This window comes from Herpailurus yagouaroundi, unplaced genomic scaffold, assembly GCF_014898765.1.
Source record: "Herpailurus yagouaroundi ecotype Mexico unplaced genomic scaffold, PumYag 198, whole genome shotgun sequence".
Lineage (NCBI taxonomy): Eukaryota > Metazoa > Chordata > Mammalia > Carnivora > Felidae > Herpailurus > Herpailurus yagouaroundi.
Window position 1 is genome coordinate 8,118,790 of NW_024412429.1, and position 23,013 is coordinate 8,141,802.

The window sequence follows — 23,013 nt, forward strand, 5'->3', positions numbered from 1 at the left end:
CAGAATCGGAGTCTCAACGGGTCATAGTCAAACTTACCCAGCTATGTGAAATCTTCCAAAACAAGTTCTCTGCTACCGACCATGTGCCAGGCACTGTACTGGGCACACTGATGTGTTATAGGTCATTTAGACTCATCACAGCCTTTTAAACATGATTTTGTTATTCCCAGTTTGCAGATGAGGAACCTGAGGCTCGGTGAAATGAAAGCAGTGCCCCCCAGACATTAATGTTCATGTAAACCAGCTGGGAATCTTGTTAAAACTCTGATTCGGATCCAGCAGGCCTAGAGTGAGCCCCGAGCCTGCATTTCTAACCCCTCCTACACGATGCGGATGACCCTGCCCACATTCTGAGTGACAAGTAGTCAAATACGTATGAAGCCAGAAATACTGGAATCCACCCCCCTCTCCTGTTTCAGCTCTTTGTTTTTCATTTAACCACTTACGTGGTTGTGTTGCAGGCAGAAAAAGTCCCAAACCACTATCCCAGATCTCCAAAACTTCTCCCAACCATGCCATAGTTTTGTAATGGCGTCGTGACTTTATTTGGCACGTGTCCCCCGCTGAAGGTTTTCTGCATCACAGATTTGATTTTCTGAAGGTTTTCATGCTCTCAGTTTCCAATGGTAAATATTCCCTCTTATCAGCCACAGGATTTTGTCCATCTGCAGGAGCGTGACTAGTATGGGAGGCCCAGGTCAACTTTGGAAGCTAAAGAGCTATCACCTGAACAAATGTTTAAAGACTCTTTCAGAGTAAAGGAAGGGGTGTGGGTAGGAGGACACGGGAGATGAAAGGCTAACACATTTTGTCAAGATGGGATTTTGGAAGACTTTGAATAAAAGGCCAAAGAGGCAGATATTTACAGTGGGGAACCATTGGCTGAGAATTAAGAAATCAATGGTCCCAACAGTGTCTTAAGAAGTTTAGCAGTTTAGGGGCACCTGGGTGGCTCATTCGGTTAAGCGTCCAACTCTTGATTTCAGCTCAGGTCGTGATCTCACCGTTTGTGACACTGAGCCCCACGTCGGGCTCTGCGCTGGCAGCATGGAGCCTGCTTGGGATTTTCTCTCACCCTCTCTCCCTCTCTGCCCATCCCCAGCTCATGCATGATCGTGCTCTGTCACTCTCAAAATAAATAAGTCGCCATAAAAAAAAAAAAAAGAAAGAAGTTCAGCGGTTTACATTTATTACTCATGAGAATGCTTGATCTTTCAATTTCCGATTTAAAACATTAACATTCCCCGATAATTGTTAAGGATGTCGTGGATTATTTTCAAATGGTCAGCTGGTATTGAAATGGTCGCTAGGACGTAGTAGCCTAGGAGCAGAGTAACTATTAAAAAATATTCAGCCACCATCAAATGTGCAAAGGAATGACATAAAACAGTCCGTGACTTGAGTTTGCAGTGGATAAGCAAAGACTGACTAAAACATTGCCTTCTATGAAGAATCTTTAAAATACCCATTAACGGCCAACTAGGATGATTCTTAGAACAAAACAAGGCGGACGCGATGACAACATGAATTAGCAGTGCTCTGCCCCAAGTCAACTCTCAGACAGCCTGCTTGACACACAGAAGGAAAGACATGGGGGGAAAGGAAGCCAGTGTCTCTAGCTCTTTCCGTGTAATATCTCACTTAACCCTCTTGTCGACTGGGTAGGACAGGTCTTTTCCAGCTGAGGAAACAGAAAGGTTGACTAACACAGACATCGGAGTAATTGGTAAGGCCAAGATTCAACCAGGTTTCAAAGTTTTCCCCTCCTCTGTGTCCTGGGACCCTCTCCAGGTCCCTAAGCTGATGAAAACCCAAGTCTCTCAGATAGAATGTGAAGAAGCTAACCTGGGGTACTCCATGACAAAGGCCCTCTGCCCCCGCAGCTGACACCAGAGACCATTTCCGGGGAGACATGCAAATACCACAAAGTCCAAAGGCAGTATTGAAATTTTTGTTTTTCTGAAAGAAAAACTCTCTGGGGTGGGCAGTTGGTGGAGACTGTTGGTGCAGAGGCCCCAGCTTATAGGATGATGGAAGACCCAGATGGGCCCCTGGGTGGCCTGGAAGAGTCGCCCAGCCTGAAGACCCTCCACAGCGTGAGACTGAGAAGGTTCTGGGGCCCTGGGGTGACTGAGGCATAGAATTTTCACAGAGTGCCCTGGGGAAAAGTACTAAAGTAAACTGACCTAAAGTCAGGGATCCTCCCTAGGTGGGCATCAATCCGCGTCTCCTGAGTTTGCCTAATTCAGAGCCAACCTCCTCTTGAGACTTCCATAACTTCTGTGCATTTTCTACAGCCTTCATGAATCTAATCTAATTCTATTTTCTCTCCTTGCAGGTTTGGCCGTAAGCTCTGCCTACTGGTTACGATCCTCATAAATGCTGCATCAGGACTCCTGCTGGCCATTTCCCCAAACTATACCTGGGTGTTAATTTTCCGTTTGATCCAGGGGCTGGTCAGCAAGGCAGGCTGGTTTATAGGCTACATCCTGAGTAAGAATGTGGCTGCTGCTTGGAGAATTAAGTGACATTGTGCCAAAATCCATAGGAGAAGGGAAGGGCTGGGCCCCAAAACGGGCCCAGCTTCAAGAAAATGTTGGGAGATTTTTTTTTCTCTATCAAAAGTATTTCTAAAATCTTGTCAGCAACTCAGTCTACATTCTTTCTATAAAGAAAACAATGAAGGCAGAAATGAGGATAAACATACCATCCAGATTCTAATATAACTTTTTAGGAAAAAGCTTTCTATACCCGGGGGTGTTACATACAGAGAAAAATCTAGCCCTCCGGGTCTATACATAAAGAAAATTCAACGGTGAGACATACGTCAGCTTTATGAGGGACTTCACTGCTTTGCATAAATGGATTCTTGCAAACCACTGTTCTCCTCAATTTATATACAAGAAAACGGAGAATATAAGCCCCGTAGGCAATCTAGATTCGACAGGCATTTGTCTGACCAGGAATATCATTTCATCCCACACACTGGTAGCCAGTTATGCTTAAACTCCACGGAGTCCGGGAGAATACTTGAATCCCAATAAATAGCATAGCGCCTTTAAAGCCATGGTGAGAAAAATTAGCACCATAATTAGATCTGGGGGGTTAACGCCATCATTACTTGCCCCTGGCTACATTCAAAGAGCATCCATACAAAGGGAAATGGGCGCTTTGAAATCCAAACCATCACCATCATAAAACTCTCATTAACCATGAGAACTAGAATACGAAGAGCTGGAATATGTGTGCTTAAAATTGCACCTGGTAAAGTTAATTTGGGGAACTCTGTGAGATGCAGAAGGCTACTGTCTTGGTAGGCACCTCCCCAACGTATTCCCAGGCAACGAAGGAATTAATTAATGTACAGTTATTCAACCAGTAATTGGTTTTTAGAACACATGAGATGTAGAAATATGTGTAATTTCATTGTATAAATTTAAATTTCGGCCTTCTGCCCATTAATCTCTTCTCCAGTCCCTCTGAATGTCCTTGAGGTACACCTTGCTGCTTGACCTCTTCTCTCCCCACCACCCTCAGACCTCTCCGTGGCCGCAACCACTTTGAAAGGCAGATATTTCTATTTATTGAGCACTTACAGACTTTTGTTTAACTCTGTTTTAAATACTTTTTGATAATTGGCAGTAATTTCTAGAAATGTTTGGGGGCGCATTTATATTTGGTTTATAAATAGTTGACGTCTTGAATACGATTCCTAAACATTTAAAGCAAAAGGTCTGTGGCTCGTGGAATATCTGGAATTGAAGTTCTAGAGTGTTTGCGATAACGAAATGACTATCCCCTAAATCCATGTCCTGCAGACTTCATACATCTGTCAGGGTGGAGCCATGGAATGGGGGAAAGCTGATTCATATGCCACATGCAGAGCTATGCTGCCAACCTGGCTCTTGGAAAATAAAGAGCCCTGATTTGTGGAGTTGTCTGATATCTAAGTTGTAAATACTCCCACCATGACTGAGGTTAATGGGTTTAATGACCAAGTTGCAAAATCCCTGAAAATTTATAAAGCAGTTCGTGCAAGCCAATGCTAGCAGACTCCAATCAGTTGGGAAACCCACTGCTAGGTTTCCAAGACATTTACATGCATTATTAGGATTGGCAAGAAAATACTTAACTCTTATAAGAGATGTTTATTTACATAAGAATCCTTTACAATCTCAATTCAGTGCTTGATCCATTTATTCACATCGTAAATTACCCCTGCCTTACTACTCTAGATCAAACTTTTGCAATTAGAAACAACTGGGTTACGTAAAAAAAAAAAAAAAAAAGCAATCACATGGGGCACCTGGGTGGCTCAGTCAGTTAAGCATCTGACTTCGGCTCAGGTCATGATCTCGGGATTTGTGAGTCCCAGCCCCGCATCAGGCTCTGTGCTGATGGCTCAGAGCCTGGAGCCTGCTTCGGATTCTGTGTCCCTCTCTCTCTCCGCCCCTCCCCAGCTCATGTTCTGTCTCTCTCTTAAAAATAAATAAACTTTTAAAAAAGTGTTTTAAAAAAAAGCAAACACAACTTAAAAAAATAAAAACTTTGGATTGCTTCAAAAAAACATTTTTTTTTGCATGTATCTGAAATCCAGTCACATTTTCCCTGGAAATTATTCTATCGATCAAACAGTTTGCTCACACTGACAGGCCTCCCCCCCCCAACCCAATGTGGAATTACAAGATCTTATATTACTACAACAGCAACATTATAACAAAATCAGTCCCAAAGAACACTTAAAATTATTCAGAAAGTTGTATACAACATTCTAGAACTTGGACTCTTTTTTGAGGCTGGCACTCTAGTTTCCCCGAAGTTGGATGGCCAACTCCCTGTCCTACTGACTTGCGTTGACCGTTTGGATTCTCTCTGCAGTTACAGAGTTTGTCGGGCTGAGCTATCGGAGAACAGTGGGCATCGTTTACCAAATGGCCTTCACCGTTGGGCTCCTGGCGCTGGTGGGGGTGGCATACGTGCTTCCTCACTGGAGGTGGCTCCAGCTCACTGTTTCCCTGCCCAACGTCTTCTTCTTGCTCTATTACTGGTAAGTCCATTTGGAACCAAAAAGGAAATAAGTTGAACTATTTTGTTTTCCTGAAAAGGCTACCTCTCCTTAATGCACACCATCCTTCTGTATTGCAAGGTGTCCTTCACTCTTTCCCTTCATGGAAAGCCCAGGTCAGTGTTTCAGGGATAAAAACAAAACAAAACAAAACAAAACAAAAACAACAACAAAAAAACCCCCATGAACTTCAACGTGTCTTGCCCTCTGGAAATCAAATGTCCTTTTGCTTCGGGCTTAAGAGTTGTATAACTCACATCTTTTTACATTATTAATGTGGTGTTTACATTAACTTTTAGTGGCTGTAATGCCCTTGGCAGAGGTTGACAATATTACTATTCTCATTCCATCCCTGCTCAGAGGAGACTTTAGCGTGCAAGTGTTACCACTTCCCACATCTCTGCCCAAGGCACACATCTCCAATCAATCCAGCAGTCTTTATTCCCAGATCAGGCAGACCATGTCAGTCAGAGTCACCAGGACATGTGAAACTTGTTTGTCACACCTGCCGGGGAAACCGTGGAAGCAGCAGAAACTATCAGAAATTCCTAATGCGAGTTTACCTGAAATAAAACAAGAGGGATGTTAGGTTACCGTGCAAATCCCTCTCTCAAGCAAGAAATCACTTTCTGGACGTAGTCACCTGTTCCTCCTAGAGTCATCCTAAGAATTAAGCATCTCAACCCTTTCCAGAAAGCCTGGTTCTCCTCCAAAATCCGGTCAAACTCTGAGAGGGACCCTTACCTCCCTCCCATATCCATTCTATCTCCTTTATATCTCTGAAGCCACCCCCACGATAGACTCACCCTGGTTTCTTTGACATTCGCTCTTCCATATCCTCCAATGCATGTTTCACACTCCATTTCTAAAATTAGTTCCACCGTGTTCCCTTCCTGCCTAAAAATCTTTCAACGGTTTTGTTCTCCTGCTGCTTTAGCATCACAGAAAAGGTGCATCTCTCATCCAAGTTCTGATCACCTCTGATGTGTTGCTTCTTGCCATTTTTACTCAATAGAATCAAATTTCATTTACTTCCAATTCTGCGACCTCCGTGATGGGACTACATCATCGAAAATCAGTGGAGATATAAAGTAGAAAACAGGTGTTTAGGGGGAAGAGTGGAGGCAAAGAGGTTAAGTAAGGGACTATCGCCATAATCCTTGCAAGAGAGACAGAGCCTGAGTTAAGACAAGTGGTGGCCTATGAAGAGGAGAAAACTGGAAATAAGTTTCATCAGCGAGCAGGGACAGAGCCTGGTGGAGACCAAATGGGAAGGTTTAGGGAGAGGAAGTGCCTCGTGGGTGGAGTGGAGGCTTCTGTGTCTGCACGTGCTGAGATAAGGAGTACAGGAGGAGGGGTGGGTTTGAAAGGAGGGATGATGAGGGCGAGCTTTGGACACGCCGAATCTGAGATCCATCTGGAAAGGACATCAACGTGTACACGGCCAGGGGCGGTTGAACCTGAGGATCAGGAATTCAAGAAAAATCCCCCCGTTGGTGGGTAGGGGATAGAGGCAGCCCCTCAGAGGAAAGGAGCAGAGCCCGGAGAGGAAGCGAATGGGGCAGAACACACACAAAAAATATACTAAATTCTGAAAGCCTAGCTGAGGACAAGGAGCCAGGACAGAACACAGAGGCGGTGCCATGGCTAGAAGGGGTAGGGGGTGGGCTACAGGGGAGGAGGGGATGCGATGGTCACCAGAGGAGGGGCTCCATGCAGGCTGACCAAGGCCAGTGGGGGGCCCTGTCCCCTGCCCAGTGGCATCTCTCTCATGTCTCTGTAACCTTCACGTTTCGCTGCTTGTTGGGATCAGCTGTTCACCTGACACTGTGGGACTGGCATGTGTGTCCCAGTAGCTGTCAGCTCTTAGAGGTGAGGTGACATTAGAAGCCCTCTGGCACAGCTTCCTGCCCAGGGCTGGAGCCCCAGAGCAACGCCCCCAGAGGATCATTATTCAGCCTCTGCTGGAAAACTGTTCTCGCTCTTACTCTGTCATCAAGCAAGCGACTTCACTGCAGAACCCAAAGCTCGTCTTCAAGAGACTTCTCATTGACCCGGAATTTACCTTCCCGGCATGTTTACCCAGGGTTCCCAATTCTGCACTGAGAGCTTCAAAAAATTAATTTCTCTTCTACCGGGCAGCTCTGTACCTATCTGGGTATGCCTCCGAGGATCCATCCAGACGTTCCACTGGGAGGCTAGCCATTTCTGGTTCCTGTCTTCTCCGACGTGGCTCCCGGGTCCTCCTTGACCCTTCAGCTCGCTTGACACCCGGCTCGGCCGACTCTGCTTCTGGGGGTGTGAGCGACTGGGCTGAACTTGTGCGTCAAGTGTGATCTAGGAAAATCATGCTACCGCATCACGGCAGAAAGGATGCTCACCGTGAGCTGTGGATTGGCCGCCGCCGAGCACCACATTTCTGTTCCTGATGCCGAGCCTTAACTGAGGAGTTGGACTTGATTCCTCTCTCCATGGCACTCCCACAAATATCCATCCCGAGTTCCTTTTGGGCCCTCTCAGAGCAGCTTTCTCCCCCAGGGTGAGGCCCCGACGTGGGGCCTTCCGGACTCTGTGCCAGAGCTCCCACCAGGGCGGTCCTTCAACCTCCTTCCTGCCAGTCCCTCTTCCTCCCATCGACCCTGAACCAGCTACTCCAAGAATGCTCTCCAAACACAGATCCAGGTGGCTACAGTCTTGCTCCAGGAGGTACAGGGCCGCCCACCCCTTGTCCTGCCAGATCCAGCAATCTGGCTTTTAAGCTCTGCCACCGTCTTATCTCAAACTCTTACCTCCTTCCTTTGAGAAATCAGCTCTCACAATAATATACGTGAAGTACTTGGTTTCCCCCCGTGAGGGAACTGCATTCCGCTGTCCCCATACCCGGCAGATCTCAGCACTCGCAAAGCCCAGCTGACCTGCCTCTCCTCCTGCCTGGGCATCCGGTTGACCACCGGGGACTCTGAAGAGGATGCCCCAAAAGTCTCCTGCACAAGGCTGAACACAAGTCAGCGTGTGAGGGAGGAAAAACCCACGTAGCCTCTGCAAAATTGTAAAAAATTCTTTTCTTGTGACAGAACTTTGAAGACGGCTTGTCTCAGCAACTTTCAAACATGCAATACGGTTCTATTAACCGTAGTCACCGCACCATACGTCGCATTCTCAGGGCTTCTAATTCTTTTGTAACTGGAAGTTTGTGCTTTCTGACCCCCTGCCCCGATGTTGTCCACGTCCTCCGCCAGCAACCACCCATCTGTGCTCTGTATCTATGAGCTCGGTCTGTTTGTTTGTTTCGGATTCTACATATAAGTGAGATCATGTGGTGTTTGTCTTTCTCTGACTTATTTCACTTAGCGTAATACCCTCTAGGCCCACCCATGTTGTCAGATGGCAAGACTTCATTCTTCTTTATGGCTGAATACTATTTCATTGTGTAATATACACCACATCTTCTTCAGCCATTCATTCATCCATCCCCGGGCACTTATGGTGTTTCCATGACTTGCTGGAGTAAACACAGGAGTGCATATACCTTTTTGAATTGGTATTTTTGTTTCCTTCTAATAAATACCCAGAAGTGGAATGGCTAGACCATGTTGTGCTTTCTATTTTTAATTTTTTGAGGAACTCCACACTCTTTTCCATAGTGGCTGCTCCAGTTTATGCTCCTACCAACAGTGCATAAGGGTTTCCCTTTCTCCACACCCTTGTCAGAGTTTATTGCTTGTCTTTTTGAAACTAGCCATCTTAACAGATGTGAAGTGATATCCTCTCATGGTTTTGATTTCTATTTCCCTGGTGATTAGTGATGTTGAGCATCTTTTCATGTACCTGTTGGCCATTTGTATGTCTTCTCTGGAAAAATGTCTATTAGGATCCTCTGCCCATTTTCCAAATCAGATTTTCTGGGTTTTTGCTACTGAGTTGTATGAGTTCTTTTATATATTTGGGGTATGAACCTCTTAACCTGGCACATGATTTGCAAATGCTTTCTCCCATTCAGTAGGCTGCTTTCTGTTTTTGTCGATTTCCTTTGCTGTGCCGCCCCTGCACCGTTTTATTTCCTTTGTAGATCCACCCCAACCTCACTTGCAGACACTTGACTATGACCACTGCGGGAAGAAGGTTCAGTAAGACCTCCACCCATCCCCCACTGAACAGCTCTGATAACACTTATGCTATTCCCTAGGTGCATCCCTGAGTCTCCAAGGTGGCTGATCTCCCAGAACAAAAATGCTAAAGCCATGAGGATCATCAAGCACATCGCAAAGAAAAATGGAAAATCTCTGCCAACCTCCCTTCAGGTGAGCCAGCGGCTGAACTATCAAATGATGGAACGGTGACGAAGGAGAATCTGGTAAAGCCGTATGTTCTCAATGGGGAGTCATAGAAGGGGCCCACCATGTGCAACAGGATGTTTCCGTTGTACTCGGATTCATGGTCCCCAGTAATATATTGGATTCTAAATAGATCCAAAGCATAAAAGGAAAAGGAAACTGAAAATCACTGAAAGGCAAATGAGGAGTTTCTATCATGTGCCACCCAAGGCTGTGTGGGCCACTTGTACCCAACTACCCGATGTCTTCCTTACCAGATCGGGGAGGGGGAGGGGCTCACAGAGGCAAGAGTCTTCAAATACAAATAATTTCTGGGGCGCCTGGGTGGCGCAGTCGGTTAAGCGTCCGACTTCAGCCAGGTCACGATCTCGCGGTCCGTGAGTTCGAGCCCCGCGTCAGGCTCTGGGCTGATGGCTCGGAGCTTGGAGCCTGTTTCCGATTCTGCGTCTCCCTCTCTCTCTGCCCCTCCCCCGTTCATGCTCTGTCTCTCTCTGTTCCAAAAATAAATAAACGTTGAAAAAAAAAAATTAAAAAAAAATACAAATAATTTCTTAGAATTTTAAGCATTTTGGATAGAAAATGTCCCAAAACATCGTGAGCTCTCTCCTGCCTTCTGCAAAACAAAACAAAACAAAACAAAACAAGTGGCTGGGGTGCCCATTTTCTCTGCATTTGGTGTTTTGCCTCTAGGAGACCTCATCACCTTTAACTTAAGCCTTTCTACCTGGTGGGACAGAACAGAGAAAATCAAGCTGATAGGAAAACTCTGTCAAAATAAGAGTAATTCATCTCTGTGTGAGGATCTAAGATAGGTTCTCTGTAAGCATTTGCGATTTATATGACTTTGGAGTTGAGCATTTGGGGACTCAGAGGCTTTTTTTCTTTTTTTGAGTTTCTTTATGTATTATTTTGAGAGTGTGTGAGGGAGGGGCAGAGAGAGAGGGAGAGAGAGAATCACAAGCAGGTTCCGTGCTGTCTCACAGAACCTGTCATGGGGCTCAAACTCATGAACCATGAGACCGTGACCTCAGCCAAAATCAAGAGTCAGACGCTTAACTGATTGAGTCACCCGGGGGGGCCCCTGAGAGCCCTTTTTTTTTTTTTTTTTCACTTCTTCTCTGGTTTCTGGTGGTTGGGTAGACAGTCTTTTCCGCTGATGACCAGCCAAGCACTGATTAAGTTTTAGGCCATTTCAGAAATTGGTCAGGGATTAAAGCACGTGAGTCACTCTGGCCAAAGTTCAGGTTCACAGAAGAGCGGTAAGTCCGCTGGAGGTTCTTCCTCTTGTCCTCGGGCTTTTAGCACTCGTCCAGTGTTGCTTTCAGAAGGAGTGGTTTTTGCGAATATTCTGCTTCCTGAACCCTGGAGATTGGGTCTCAACTCCACCACCTACTATTTTCTCCTAGAGCAGAGCTTCTGGAGCGTTAATACTTGTGCACAGGGTGCACCTGGGACCCTGTGGAAACGCAGATTCCGATTCAGTCTGTCTGGATGGGGGCCCAGGTCTTTCATTCTAACAAGCTCTAGGCGATAAAGAGCTGCTCCCAGTGCAAGGGTCCCGGAGCAGAGCTTCCTGACTGCGGGGTCCCAGCCGGTCCTGCAGAGAGGGCGCCCCGTGCCCTCAGCCCTCAGGGCCGCTGAGCCAGGCCTCCTCCTGCCCCCCTGTGCTTTACCTCCAAGGGCCCCTTGACAGAGGCACATGAGTTACCCAACTCCCCCAAATCCCAGCTTCCTCTTCTGTGAAAGGGGTGAAAAAAGGTGGACACTAACTTCCAGGATAGTCCAGATTAGCCGAGCTAGTACATATGAAAGGCTCACTATGAGCCCCCAGCAAGTGTCACTTACTGTTGTGATTCCCTGTACTACACAGGGACACTGTCTTTTTTTTTTTTTTTGACTTGCAGGTTTGACATTGCCTTTGTTCCCTGGGTTTTTTTTTTTTTTTTTTTGACATATGAGATTTATTGTCAAATCAGTTTCCATACATACAGGGACACTGTCTTTAACCACACAAAGCTGTTCCTACGATTTCTATTCCTAGAGCCTCAGACCTGATGAGGAAGCTGACGAGAAGCTGAATCCTTCATTTCTTGATTTGGTCAGAACCCCTCAGATCAGGAAACACACTTTGATCCTGATGTACAACTGGTAAGGAATGTTTTTCACTTCAGAACCTCTCCACATTTTTTTAAATCCCCATCATCCACATTAAGGGAGGGACCAAGAGCACGGTTACCTAGCCTAGTTCCAGTATCGGTATTGACCGTGGATGGTGAGGGGACTCACTTATTGCAGGTTTTCCTGATATCATTTTGGGGGGGGGGGGCAGATGTTGAAATCGGCTTACAGTCCCAAAGCATAGATAAGCACATTCTCGACTTTGGCATTGCCAAAGGAGGTTATAAAATACCAAGCCGAGACTCCCCACACTGCCCCCCTGAAAATACTGATTTAATTGGTTGAGGGAAGGTCCAAGGCACCGATATTTTAACATTCTCCAGATGATTCCGGTATTTAGCCAAAATGGACAACTCCTGGTTCTATACTTATGATGAGTGTAGATCTCTCCTTATTGTACAGGGCTAGCAAGGGAAGGGTCTTTTCCTTTTCTTGTCTATTGGAGAAAAAAATAAACTTACGAATGAGAACAAGCCACAAAGAGTAATCCACTAACTCCACAATCCGTGGCTGAAGCATGATTGTTTTCACTGTCTGCAGGCTTCTCCTGGAGCTCTGAGCCCTCACCCTGCACCAAGCCTTCCTTAGTCCAGTGAACTTTCCTTTCAGTGTGCATTGGACTGACACCGGCCAAACGGAGATTTGTAACCACTGGCAGAAGCAAGGCTCACCAGAAATTAATCTGGCACCCTTTACAGTACTGCGCGTAACACGAAGCAGTGAAATGTGGCTTCGTTAGCCTTCTTTCCTTTTCTGAATAATTGTGGCTCTTGCCAGGGGTCTTCCTAGTTTCCATTACAGATGACAAACACTTTCAGTCGACAAAACAAAGCAAAAAAAAAACAACGTCAAAATGCTATCTGGATGGTGTCAGAAGAGAAATCCTCAAGAAGTGAGGCCGTATCCATTTGGGAAGTTGGAACCCATTTGGGTCCCTGGTCTCCTAAAATTTGAATTGAGTAGCCAAGCCTTTTGATCCCGATTCCATCAGACAACCACAAAGAGATAATAATTAACAGCCACTAATAAACTGATACAGTTTTACCAAATAAATCACTCTAGAAAGAATTTTTTCTTGCCTTTCAGTTTGGCCAGGGAATGTTATCTTAATTTCTTTTGCTTTCCTGGTCCTGGGCTCACAACGAGCCACCACAGTGGGTCAGATGATGCAAAAGCAGTGGAAGAGAGGGAATAGCACTAAGATGACAAAGAAAGGTGACCCACAAACCACTCTCACTTCCAGAAGCTGCTCCTTCTCGATGATTTGCTTTTGGTGCTTGGCTTGACCTGAGCTCTCCTCTTTGCTCAGGTTCACGAGCTCTGTTCTCTACCAGGGCCTCATCATGCACATGGGCCTTGCAGGGAGCAATTTCTACTTGGATTTCTTCTACTCTGCCCTGGTGGAGTTTCCAGCCGCCCTCCTCATCATCCTCACCATTGACCGTTTAGGTCGCCGCTATCCATGGGCTGCATCAAATATGGTGGCAGGGGTAGCCTGCCTAGCCTCGGTTTTTATCCCTGATGGTAAGTGTCAGGCCAAGCTGGGGTCTTGTCTTCTAAGGCCCTGAGAAGAGGGAGGTCATAGCCCTCTGAGAGTAGGACTATGTAATTTGTCATCCAAATCAATTTGGAAAGAGTGAACACAGTATCTGGGACCTCTCTGAGCAAACCATATAGCCACCCTGTCTTTAAGAACAATTGTACCCAAAGGTTGCCTGACATAATACAATCACACTTGATTGTTCTGTAATGTACTAGAACAAGAAAGGCTAAGGGGACTCATGCTACAGACCATTGGCCTGGCCCAGAAAAGAAAGCATGGGCTTTGCAGGGGTAGAGCAGGCCCAGGGTTAAAGTCTTATTTTAGTGTTTCCCAGACACTATCCAGACAACTCCCTTGGCCTCCCTGCATCATTCTGCAGAACAAATAAGGAAGTTTAGGTAAATGCAACAAATGAACACTTATTCAGTTCCTTTCCTTCTTTTTAAAATGCGTTCTCAACGAAGGAGAGTAAGAACCTATACGACAGAATCCTCTTAGCAACTCGGAGCTTTGTTTGCATCCTTCAGTTATTAGCGATTACTTAAAATATTTCCATATTTTACTGTTCCTTGTGGGCGACCTCTATAGACTAGAGTTGGCCCAGCTTTGAAAACTGGTATAATTCTGTCATCATTAATGACTGGGGTCTAAAGAGACTGTTAGAACTGTGTCCAAGTTAAAACTAACAGAGGTGGGGAATCTTGCTCAAGACTTGGAGTCTATAGAAGAAGCATTTTGCGTTCTCAATCCATTCTGGAATGTGGACTTTCCCTTTGCATGCCTCTGGAGCACTGTTTGCAGACCAGGGTTTGGAGACCATTACCCAGTGCTGTGTGTGTAACTGGTGTGTGTTCTCCCCCTCAGATCTGCAGTGGCTAAGAGTTACAGTCGCGTGCTTGGGTAGGATGGGGATTACGATGGCTTACGAAATGGTTTGCCTGGTCAACGCGGAACTGTACCCCACATTCATCAGGTTAGCATGCTTTCCTCAACATGAAGAGGGTGGTGGGGACATTTGGTTGTTGGCTAGACCTAGCACAAGTGCCAGTGGGGGACACCTTTTCAGAGGACGCCTTCCTTTCCAAAACACGGGTAAGAGAAGATTAGAACGTGTGAAGGCAGTAACGACGCCACATCTCACACTTACGGCTAGGGTGAAATAAGCGTATTGACTGCAAGAGAGCAATGACCAAATGGCCCTAGGAGAGCGTGGTCAGAAACAGCACACACAGGACCACAGAACAGCGTAGAGAAGACAGGTGATAAGAGTAAAATCACCTCCCCCCCCCATTAAAAATCTTCAAAACAGCTAACATGAAATAAGCACAACAGAATAGGGATGGAACTGTGTATCACACCATTTGTGTGGGTTGAAAATAATGTGAACCTTTTGGTTTTTTTCCAGTTCACAGACATTTTAGTGATGTCGGGAAGTATTTATGTGGAGGCAGTGGGGGATCACTACCATCCGGCGAGAAGCTAAAAGTTCAATCCGTTTCCTGCATTTCAGGAATCTCGGTGTCCTTGTCTGCTCCTCCATGTGCGACATCGGTGGCATTATCACACCGTTCTTGGTCTACCGGCTCACCAACGTCTGGCATGAGCTCCCACTGCTGGTTTTCGGTAAGAGATCCTCAGACATGTCTGAATGAAACCCTATTTTCCTAGCATCCGCCATTTTCCTATCTCAAAATAGGTATCATGCCTACCAGCGACTACTAAACACAGCTAGTAATTAGAACTACTCTTAGCATTAGTAAGACTAGTATTGGTAATACTATTAGTAGCTACACTAAGACCCAGGCATGGGAGCCCACTAGGACTCACGGCCTTTGTGGTACAAAGTTCAAGAGGGAGTAAGATGGAAAGACATTTGCCTGAAGAAAACCCCTAAGTCTCCTCACCGATTTCCACCCCTCCTTGGGTCTCTTTGTCAAAGAGCTCACTCTGCCTCCTCTATGGCCAGACGTGAGAAAATACACAACTCTTCGCTACATTACTTCAAAGAAAGGCAGTTATGGTTTTGCAAAGCGCGTTTTCAAAATCCAGGGGAAACAAAGACCACCATTAAGGAGACGCGTTGGCTTAACAGTACACGTGTGCTGGTGTCGGGCACCCCTTCCTCGGATTCCTTGGGCGGTTAGAGTCAAGGAGGATTGGCTCAGTGCTTCCTTCCAACACTGAAGGAATGCACCAGTGCTGAGCCCTCCCCTCCCCGACCAGCCTGCAGCCTGGGAAGTGACAGAGACAAATCTAATTGTCAGCAATTCGCCCACAGAGGCCAGTGTTGAAGGTCTGCAGGCTATCAAAGGGCTCTGGGAATCCTGGGCACTTCCGTTCACTCATGGCCATTGCCCTTCCCCGCAGCCGGGGACTGTGAGACCGACCCTCTCCTGGGCGCCACGCAGAGAGGTGTCCAGATTCACGCACACAGCATTCACCTTCTCACGTTAGCCGGGGGGCCTCAATGCACTCATTTTCGTCTTCTTTTAGATCCACTGGGAACCACTTTTAATCTGACAAAAAATGTAACATTTTCCCCCATGGGCCTCCAACACTCACTTAACCGGAGGGAGGGAGGACAAGACCCTCTGCACATTGGACAAACACCCAAATGGCTTTTCCCCTAATGCTGCGCATTGCTGCACACAAACATCTCCACTCCTTCCTCTTCTCAAGGGATTCGGGAAGGGGAGAGGGGGGTTTTCCACTGCTGTGCATCTGCCAGCAAATGCTCCACACCGCCAATAGAACTCCCCCTCGGAATAGACCCAAAGAAGTCTTCTGTGTTGCAACGTAGTAACAGCAAGATGGCCAAAGTTGCGAGAACACGAGCTCTTTACCCTGAGATAAGCATGATTTGGCCACAGAGTGGCTGGTACCACTTACCTCTGGGGCCTACATGGCCCAGGCGCCTTCCTCTCCCCACACCGGTTGAGGGATCCGCACGGAGCCTACTTTCCAACTTGGAGGAGTCCCACAAGCCCCTGTGGACTCCTTCCTTCCGGGGAGGAAGGTGGAACCGCCTCAATCTCGGCCCCTCCCTTAGGTGGGCAGTGAGTGATTATGGGTCAGCGAGATATTTGTGGGTCAAGAACAGAGACTTCATTTACCAGAGCAACGTAAGGTCCAGACCTAGAGGAGCCTCTGTTATCCTCCCTCAGGATTCACCTTCCCCTTGAAAAGACAAAGGATTTTAGCTGCATTTCACCGTTTCAAGTAAACTCGAAGACAATTCCCATTTTTTTTTAAATTTTTTTTTCAACGTTTATTTATTTTGGGGACAGAGAGAGACAGAGCATGAACGGGGGAGGGGCAGAGAGAGAGGGAGACACAGAATCGGAAACAGGCTCCAGGCTCTGAGCCGTCAGCCCAGAGCCCGACGCGGGGCTCGAACTCACGGACCGCGAGATGGTGACCTGGCTGAAGTCGGACGCTTAACCGACTGTGCCACCCAGGCGCCCCGACAACTCCCATTTTTATTGGGAAGCGAAACTAACACTTTGACATTTTTATTCCTTTGCGTTTCTTTTGCACACATTAATGGTGCGCCAACTGTGGTCTTGAAATCGCCGGAAGCGGTTCTCCAGAAGCCTGAAAATCAACACATCCAAAGCTGGGAAAACCCCAATTGGAAGAGCACTGGAAAAAAAAAACTGATTTAAGAAATAACCCGGTTCAGGGGCGCCTGGGTGGCTCAGTCGGTTAAGCACACAACTCTTGATTTCAGCTCAGGTCATGAGCTCATGGTTTGTGAGTTCGATCCCCACACCGGGCTCTGTGCTGGCAGTTTAGAGCCTGCTTGGGATTTTCTCTCACTCCCTCTCTCTCTCATTGCCCCCTCTCAAAAATAAATAAAAAACTTAAAAAAAAAAGAAAGCAATAATCTGGTTCATTAGGCCTATCTTTGCAAATATAAAATGCTAAAGGGATGACAATTTGAGCCATCTGTTATAGTCTCTACATAATTCACTTACTTCAGAGGATCAAAGCCCACGGAATATGTTTATTGTTTGCACGAGTTACAACCAAGTGAATCGTTGGTGGTTTGGTGAGACTCCGAGGGGAGAGCTACCTCGTTCATACGCTGTGGCGGACACGGCCACTTAACAGGCAGGAAGCCACTTGAGTCACACAGCAAGCATGTGATGTGGAGATGTCACCTCATTTCATGGCTGAGGTTCAGAAGAGAATTTCCCAGGGCTCTGAGACCAGTGAGTGGAGGCTCCGAAGTGGAGCCCAGGGACCCGGAGCTTCAGCCGGCATCCTGAACCGTGGTGGCCTCTACTCCTGCCATTTTGCAAAGATGTCAAAACGGAGTCCAGTGTGCCCTTCTTTTGAAACTCCAAAACAGCGAAGAACCCCCACCTACTTCCTGCATTCTACCGTAGCAAAGCATAAAATGTGACCTTAGAATCCCAAAATGTTAGCGGGGATTTAAGGAAGCATAAACACCCTAATGTTTACGATTACCCCCTAGCGTGTGCAAAAAATTAGAGCTGGAGACAAGGGAAAAAGGAGCAACCAAAAGACTCTATCAACCCCCCGAATTAAAACTAAAAGCGTAGGCCTGGCTATACTTTTTCATACTGTGATACAGTAATACATGATTCATTACCTCTGTTTGCTCACAGTGGTCCAAGTTTCTGACTCATTTTCATTGCTAAGTGCTTTATGTTGGCAGGGTTATGTTCTTCCTTTCCTCGGAGTTGATTTTTTTTTCAGAGTTATTTTCTAACTCCCATGTATCTTAATATCATGGCAATGTTTTCTAGCCTAGAATAACCTTGACTCAAAATGTTAAGTATTTCATCTCCCTATAAGGAATTGCAATCCAACGGCGTTTGGAATCAGCAAAATATTTATAGGACAGTCAGAGAGAGCAAAGAAACCCGTAACTATAGAAAATCACACACAAACGTTTTTTTGAAGAAATTAGTGGAGTTCTAATTATAAAACTTGAATGTTTGGGGCCCCTGAGGAGTTTAGTTGGTTGAGCATCTGACTCTTGATTTCAGTTCAGGTCAGGATCTCCCGGTTCGTGGGATCGAGCCCCACGTCAGGCTAAAACAACCAACCTGCGCATTTTAGTTCTTAATGTGATTTTGCATCTGTTTGACCTTCAGCTGTGATTGGCTTGGTTGCTGGGGTACTGGTGTTGCTGCTTCCGGAGACCAAAGGGAAGGCTTTGCCTGAGACTATAGACGAAGTCGAGAACATGCAGAGGTAAGGAAGGAACTGAAACTCCTCTGTGCGTGCGTGTCTGGGCCAGTTCTGAGGCCAGGTGGAAAAAAAAGAGGAGGTTGAATTTGTAGCTCCTGCCGTACGTTGAGATCGAGTCACACGAAATCAAAGACTGAAGGGTAAAAACAAAACAAAGCAAAGCAAAACAAAACAAAACACAAAGAAACAGTAAAATAATGAACACACGCTAGGAGATGCCCTGATACTTTCAGAATGGGGAAGGTCTGTGTAAGTAGGGCAAAAAATCCAGATCCCTTTGAAAAGAAGATCAGTAAGTGTGCCTTTCTGAATAAAGAATTCTGCATTGAAAAACCAACAGCGTCTAAAAAATAATAATAACAAATGTGGAGCAAATATTTACTCCTCAACAAGGGGCTGGTTTTCCCACTATATAAAGGGCTCTGGCAAATCCATTAGAGGAACCACCCAAAAGGAAAAAAGAATGGGCTAAGGACTTGAATAGGTAGTTCAGGGAAAAGAAAAGAAAAACAACTCTTAAAGGTATGAAAATATGCTCAGATCTCCCATAGTAAGACAGGTATAAAGGAACACCACACGACTCACAGCTGAGGTTGTCGAAGATTAAACTGCTCGTTAACGTATCATGTTGGGAAGGACCGTGGGGAAACGGCGCCCTGTGTTGTCAGTGGGAGTAGAAACTTGAACTCTCTGTGATGGCCATACTATCAAAAATGTGCATTTCTTTTTACCCGGAAATTTCCACCCTTCTGGGAGCATATATGTACAAGATTACGGGGGCACAAGATTACTATTTAAGACCGCGTTCTATGTAAGAAAAGATTGGAAACAGCCTAAATGCCCACTGATTATACAAATTATGGTAGGTCATTCGGTAAAATACTCTGCAGCCATTAAAAAGAATGAGGCAGGGGCACCTGGATGGCTCAGTTGTTTAGGTGTCTGACTTCGGCTCAGGTCATGAACTCACAGCTCGTGAGTTCAAGCCCCGCGTCGGGCTCTGTGCTGACACCTCAGAGCCTGGAGCCTGCTTCGGATTCTGTGTCTCCCTCTCTCTCCGTTCCACCCCCGCTGGGGCTCTGCTTCTCTTTCTCTCTCTCTCTCAAAAATAAATAAGGATTAAAAATTTTTTTTTAATAAAAAAATAAAAATAAAAAGAATGAGGCAGCTTTACATGCACTGATAAGGAAAGTTCTCTCAGATATATTATTAATTTTAAAAAGGGAAATATAGAAAGTAAATATTCTACCATTTCTGTAAAAAGAATGAACAAATAGGGGCACCCAGGTGGCTCAGTCGGTTAAGTGTCCGACGTGGGCTCAGGTCATGATCTCACGGTTCATGAGTTCGAGTCCCATGTCGGGGTCTGTGCTGACAGCTCAGCACCCGGAACCTGCTTCAGATTCTCTGTCTCCCTCTCTCTCTGCCTCTCCCCCTCTCATGCTCTGTCTGTCTCTCTCTCTCTTTCAAAAATAAATACACATTTTAAAAAAAGAATGAATAAATACATATCCGTGTTAAATATCTATATACATATACATATATATGTGTATTTACTGTATCTCTGAAAGAAGATGGAAAAGATGTAACATTGGCCATCTGTGGAATTGGTGGGCGGAGAACTTAGGTGGGAGAGATTTTCTTTTTTTTTTGTTTTTATGTACCCATTCTGAGAGAGAGAGAGAGAGAGAGAGAGTGAGCAGAGGGTAGGAACAGAGAGGGGAGAGAGAGAATCCCAAGCAGGCTCCACACGGTTGACACAGGGCTCGAACTCACGAACCACGAGATGATGACCTGAGCTGAAATCAAGAATTGAGCACTTAACCAACTGAGCCACCCAGGAGCCCCGGGAGGGATTTTCAACGCATACCTTTTTGTACATTCTGAATTTTGAACCATATGAACCTATTCAAAAAGTAAACTTAAGAAAATCTAATAAAGAGGGGCGCCCGAGTGGCTCCGTTGGTTAAGCATCTGACTCTTGATTTTGGCTCAGGTCACCATCTCACGGTTCGTGAGTTCAAGCCCCCACATCGGGTTCTGTGCCGACAGCACGGAGCCTGCTTGGGCTTCTGCCTCCCTCTCTCTCTCTCTGCCCCTCCCCTACTCGCTCTCTATCTCTCTCAAGAAAAATAAATAAACTTAAAAAAAAAAACACAAGAAAATCTAAGAAAGATAAACATAGGACACACTCCCCACAGGTTTGTTTATGCAGTGTGCTTAGATGTTCTTACGCATTTTATTTGTAGTACAGTTTTGGCCCGCTGATGCCGAGGACTGAACAGAATTTTACCCATTCTCCACGATGTTCCCTTTTAACACGTTCAGTACTTATGCACATGTTGCTGCAGAAGAAATCGCCGTGGTCGGAGGCTTTCCCCCGAGCTTGAAGGCCAGCATTAGAAGAGGCCCTTGAATTCAGCAGAGGTCACACACTGGCTGCCAACAGGACACTAGGGTCTCGAGCGCTTTGCTTGGCCCACGTGGGTATTTTTTAAGTGGGAAAGTCCACATAAAGTGGATTCCCAGGATCTGTTAAAGAAAACAAATTCAGAGGATTTGGTAACACGGAGCAGGCATTTCCTCTTGTCGATGATTCGTCGGAGCTGAGAGACAGCTCGGCATTTTGAAGGGCACGGCCGCTGGTGTAGGCTGCAGTGCCACCAGGCCCGACTGTCTTGTGCCCGCTACATTTGTATCTTCTGCCCGGTACCTGCAGACATTTGAGTCGAGGTCCCTGATCTAGACCAACTGTCCCCTCTGGACCCCCGTCTCAGTGAAGCTTCCCATGCACACTACTGTCCCCTTGAAGACGTCTGTCGTCTTGAAGACAGATCGTGCCCCACTGACTGCCACAGCCCTAGAGCTTAGCACGGTGCCTGGCACACACACAGAGCGGGTGCCCGCCAAATAGCTGTGGGACCCATGCTGAGTTCCTTCTAGAGCATCTCCGACTGTGGTTTCTCCAGGCTCTCCCAGCCAGCTCCAGAGGTGGGAAGGATATGTGGTGGGGGAGGACAGGGGCTGTGGAGTCTGATAGGCGAGGTCTTGACATTTCCTATCGTGTGGCCTTAACTCTTCTAAGCCTCAGTGTCTTCATCTGTAAATGGGGACAACAGTTTCTACTCATTGGATTTTTGTGACGAGATACATGCATGTAAAGAGGCGGGCCCTTTGTGGATGCCCAATAACCACCGATATTGTTCACAGAAGTTTTCATGGCTCTTCTATAAAATAGGTAAATATGTACCTAGATCACTGACTGGGGATCAAATTTTAAAATCTATTCGGAACGGTGTTGAGACAGGGAAGTTCAGCCCAGGGACGTACACATCCACATCCCCTCGCAGGAGGCTTTCGTTTTCGTCAGGCTGGTTCGTCAGGCTAAAGGGGGATCGCGGAGATCATTCCTGCTGTGGCTTTACACGCCTTCTCTTCACGTGACCCACAAATACGTCTGCGAAGGTTTGCGCCTTTCTGCTGTCCATATTACATCCTCCGGCTCACCTTTCGAAGAAGGAAGGCAGACCTGTGTGAGGCTTGAAGGGCTGCACAAGGGAGTGAGGACGTGGACGCCGAGGCAGGGCTGGGCAAAGGGCCCCCCTGTGGGGAAAGACAAGCAGGGGCAACCCACAGGACGCGTAGATGGCCCGGAGTAGGGGCACCCCACGCTGGCCCTGGGGGGCAGGCAGGCTGCCTCCGTCGGGAGAGCTGACCCAGGTCCGGTGTCCCAGACCCTGCGGGAGAGGCGCACAAACAGGGTAGGGCGGGACTCCCTCCCCCCCCATCGAGTCACTGGGCTCCCGAGGGCCCTGAGCCCATCCTGGTTACAAAGACGACCCTAGGGATTTCCCAACGTACACCTTATTTCATCCCTGACCCTTGTTTCCTTTCCTGTAAAATTGGGTAACAGTGGCTAACGTTTGCTCAGAGCTTTTAGCCAGTACTTTCCAAGCCCTTCCCGTGTGTTGCCTCATTTAATCCTGGCACCAACCCTATGGACCAGGTATTATTATTATTATTATTAACCCCATTGGACAACTGAAAAAAATGAAGGCAAGACAGATGGAAGGATTCGTCCATGAGGCCAGTAAGTGACAAAGCCAGGCTAGTCCTGGCACCCAGGTCCCAGACGGCCGGGCTCACAAGCGGAAGAATGCAGTGAGCGTCCAGAGCCGGCTGGGGCTCCTCACCAGTCAGTCGGCATAGCTGTGCCGCCGCCGCTGCTGTACCTGCTGCTGTTGCCGTGGTCACCGTTGTTGCTGTTGTTGTTGCCATGGTCACTCTTGTGGCTGCTGTTGCTGCTGCTGTTGTCGTCTTTGTTGCCGTTGTCACTGCTATTGCTGTTGTTGTTGCTATGGTTACTGTTGGGGCTCTTGTTGCTATGGTTGCTGTTCTCGTTACTATTGTTGCTGCTGTGGTTCCTATTGTTGTTGTTAGTATTGTTGCTGCCGCTGTTGCTGCTGTGGTTCCTGTTGTTGCCACTGTTACTGTCATTGCTGCTGTTGTTGCTGTTCTTGCCGTTGTTACTGTTGCTGTTGCCGTGGTTACTCTTACTGCTGTTGTTGCTGTTGTTTATATTGCTGATGCTGAGGTTTTCATTGTTACTATTGTTGCGGCTGTGGCTCCTGTTGTTGTTACTATTGTTGCGGCTGTGGTTCCTGTTGTTG

The 23,013-nt window shown here is 46.7% G+C and overlaps 1 protein-coding gene across 3 annotated transcripts in view; it reads left to right on the forward strand.

The window, feature by feature from the left end:
- Nucleotides 1–23,013, forward strand: part of SLC22A2 (solute carrier family 22 member 2) — a 31,430-nt gene that overhangs the window by 5,751 nt on the left and 2,666 nt on the right. The window contains exons 3-10 of one of the 3 annotated variants that reach the window (XM_040448721.1): nt 2,339–2,493; nt 4,879–5,047; nt 9,252–9,366; nt 11,441–11,547; nt 12,887–13,101; nt 13,985–14,093; nt 14,631–14,743; nt 16,700–16,810. In XM_040448721.1, coding sequence (XP_040304655.1) covers nt 2,339–2,493; nt 4,879–5,047; nt 9,252–9,366; nt 11,441–11,547; nt 12,887–13,101; nt 13,985–14,093; nt 14,631–14,743; nt 16,700–16,785 — 1,069 coding nt within the window. In that variant the 3' untranslated portion in view covers nt 16,786–16,810. Of the gene's footprint in view, nt 1–2,338; nt 2,494–4,878; nt 5,048–9,251; nt 9,367–11,440; nt 11,548–12,886; nt 13,102–13,984; nt 14,094–14,630; nt 14,744–16,694; nt 16,811–18,246; nt 18,347–23,013 lie in introns of those variants that run through there. The other 2 variants (XM_040448720.1, XM_040448719.1) reach the window with 2 other exon arrangements.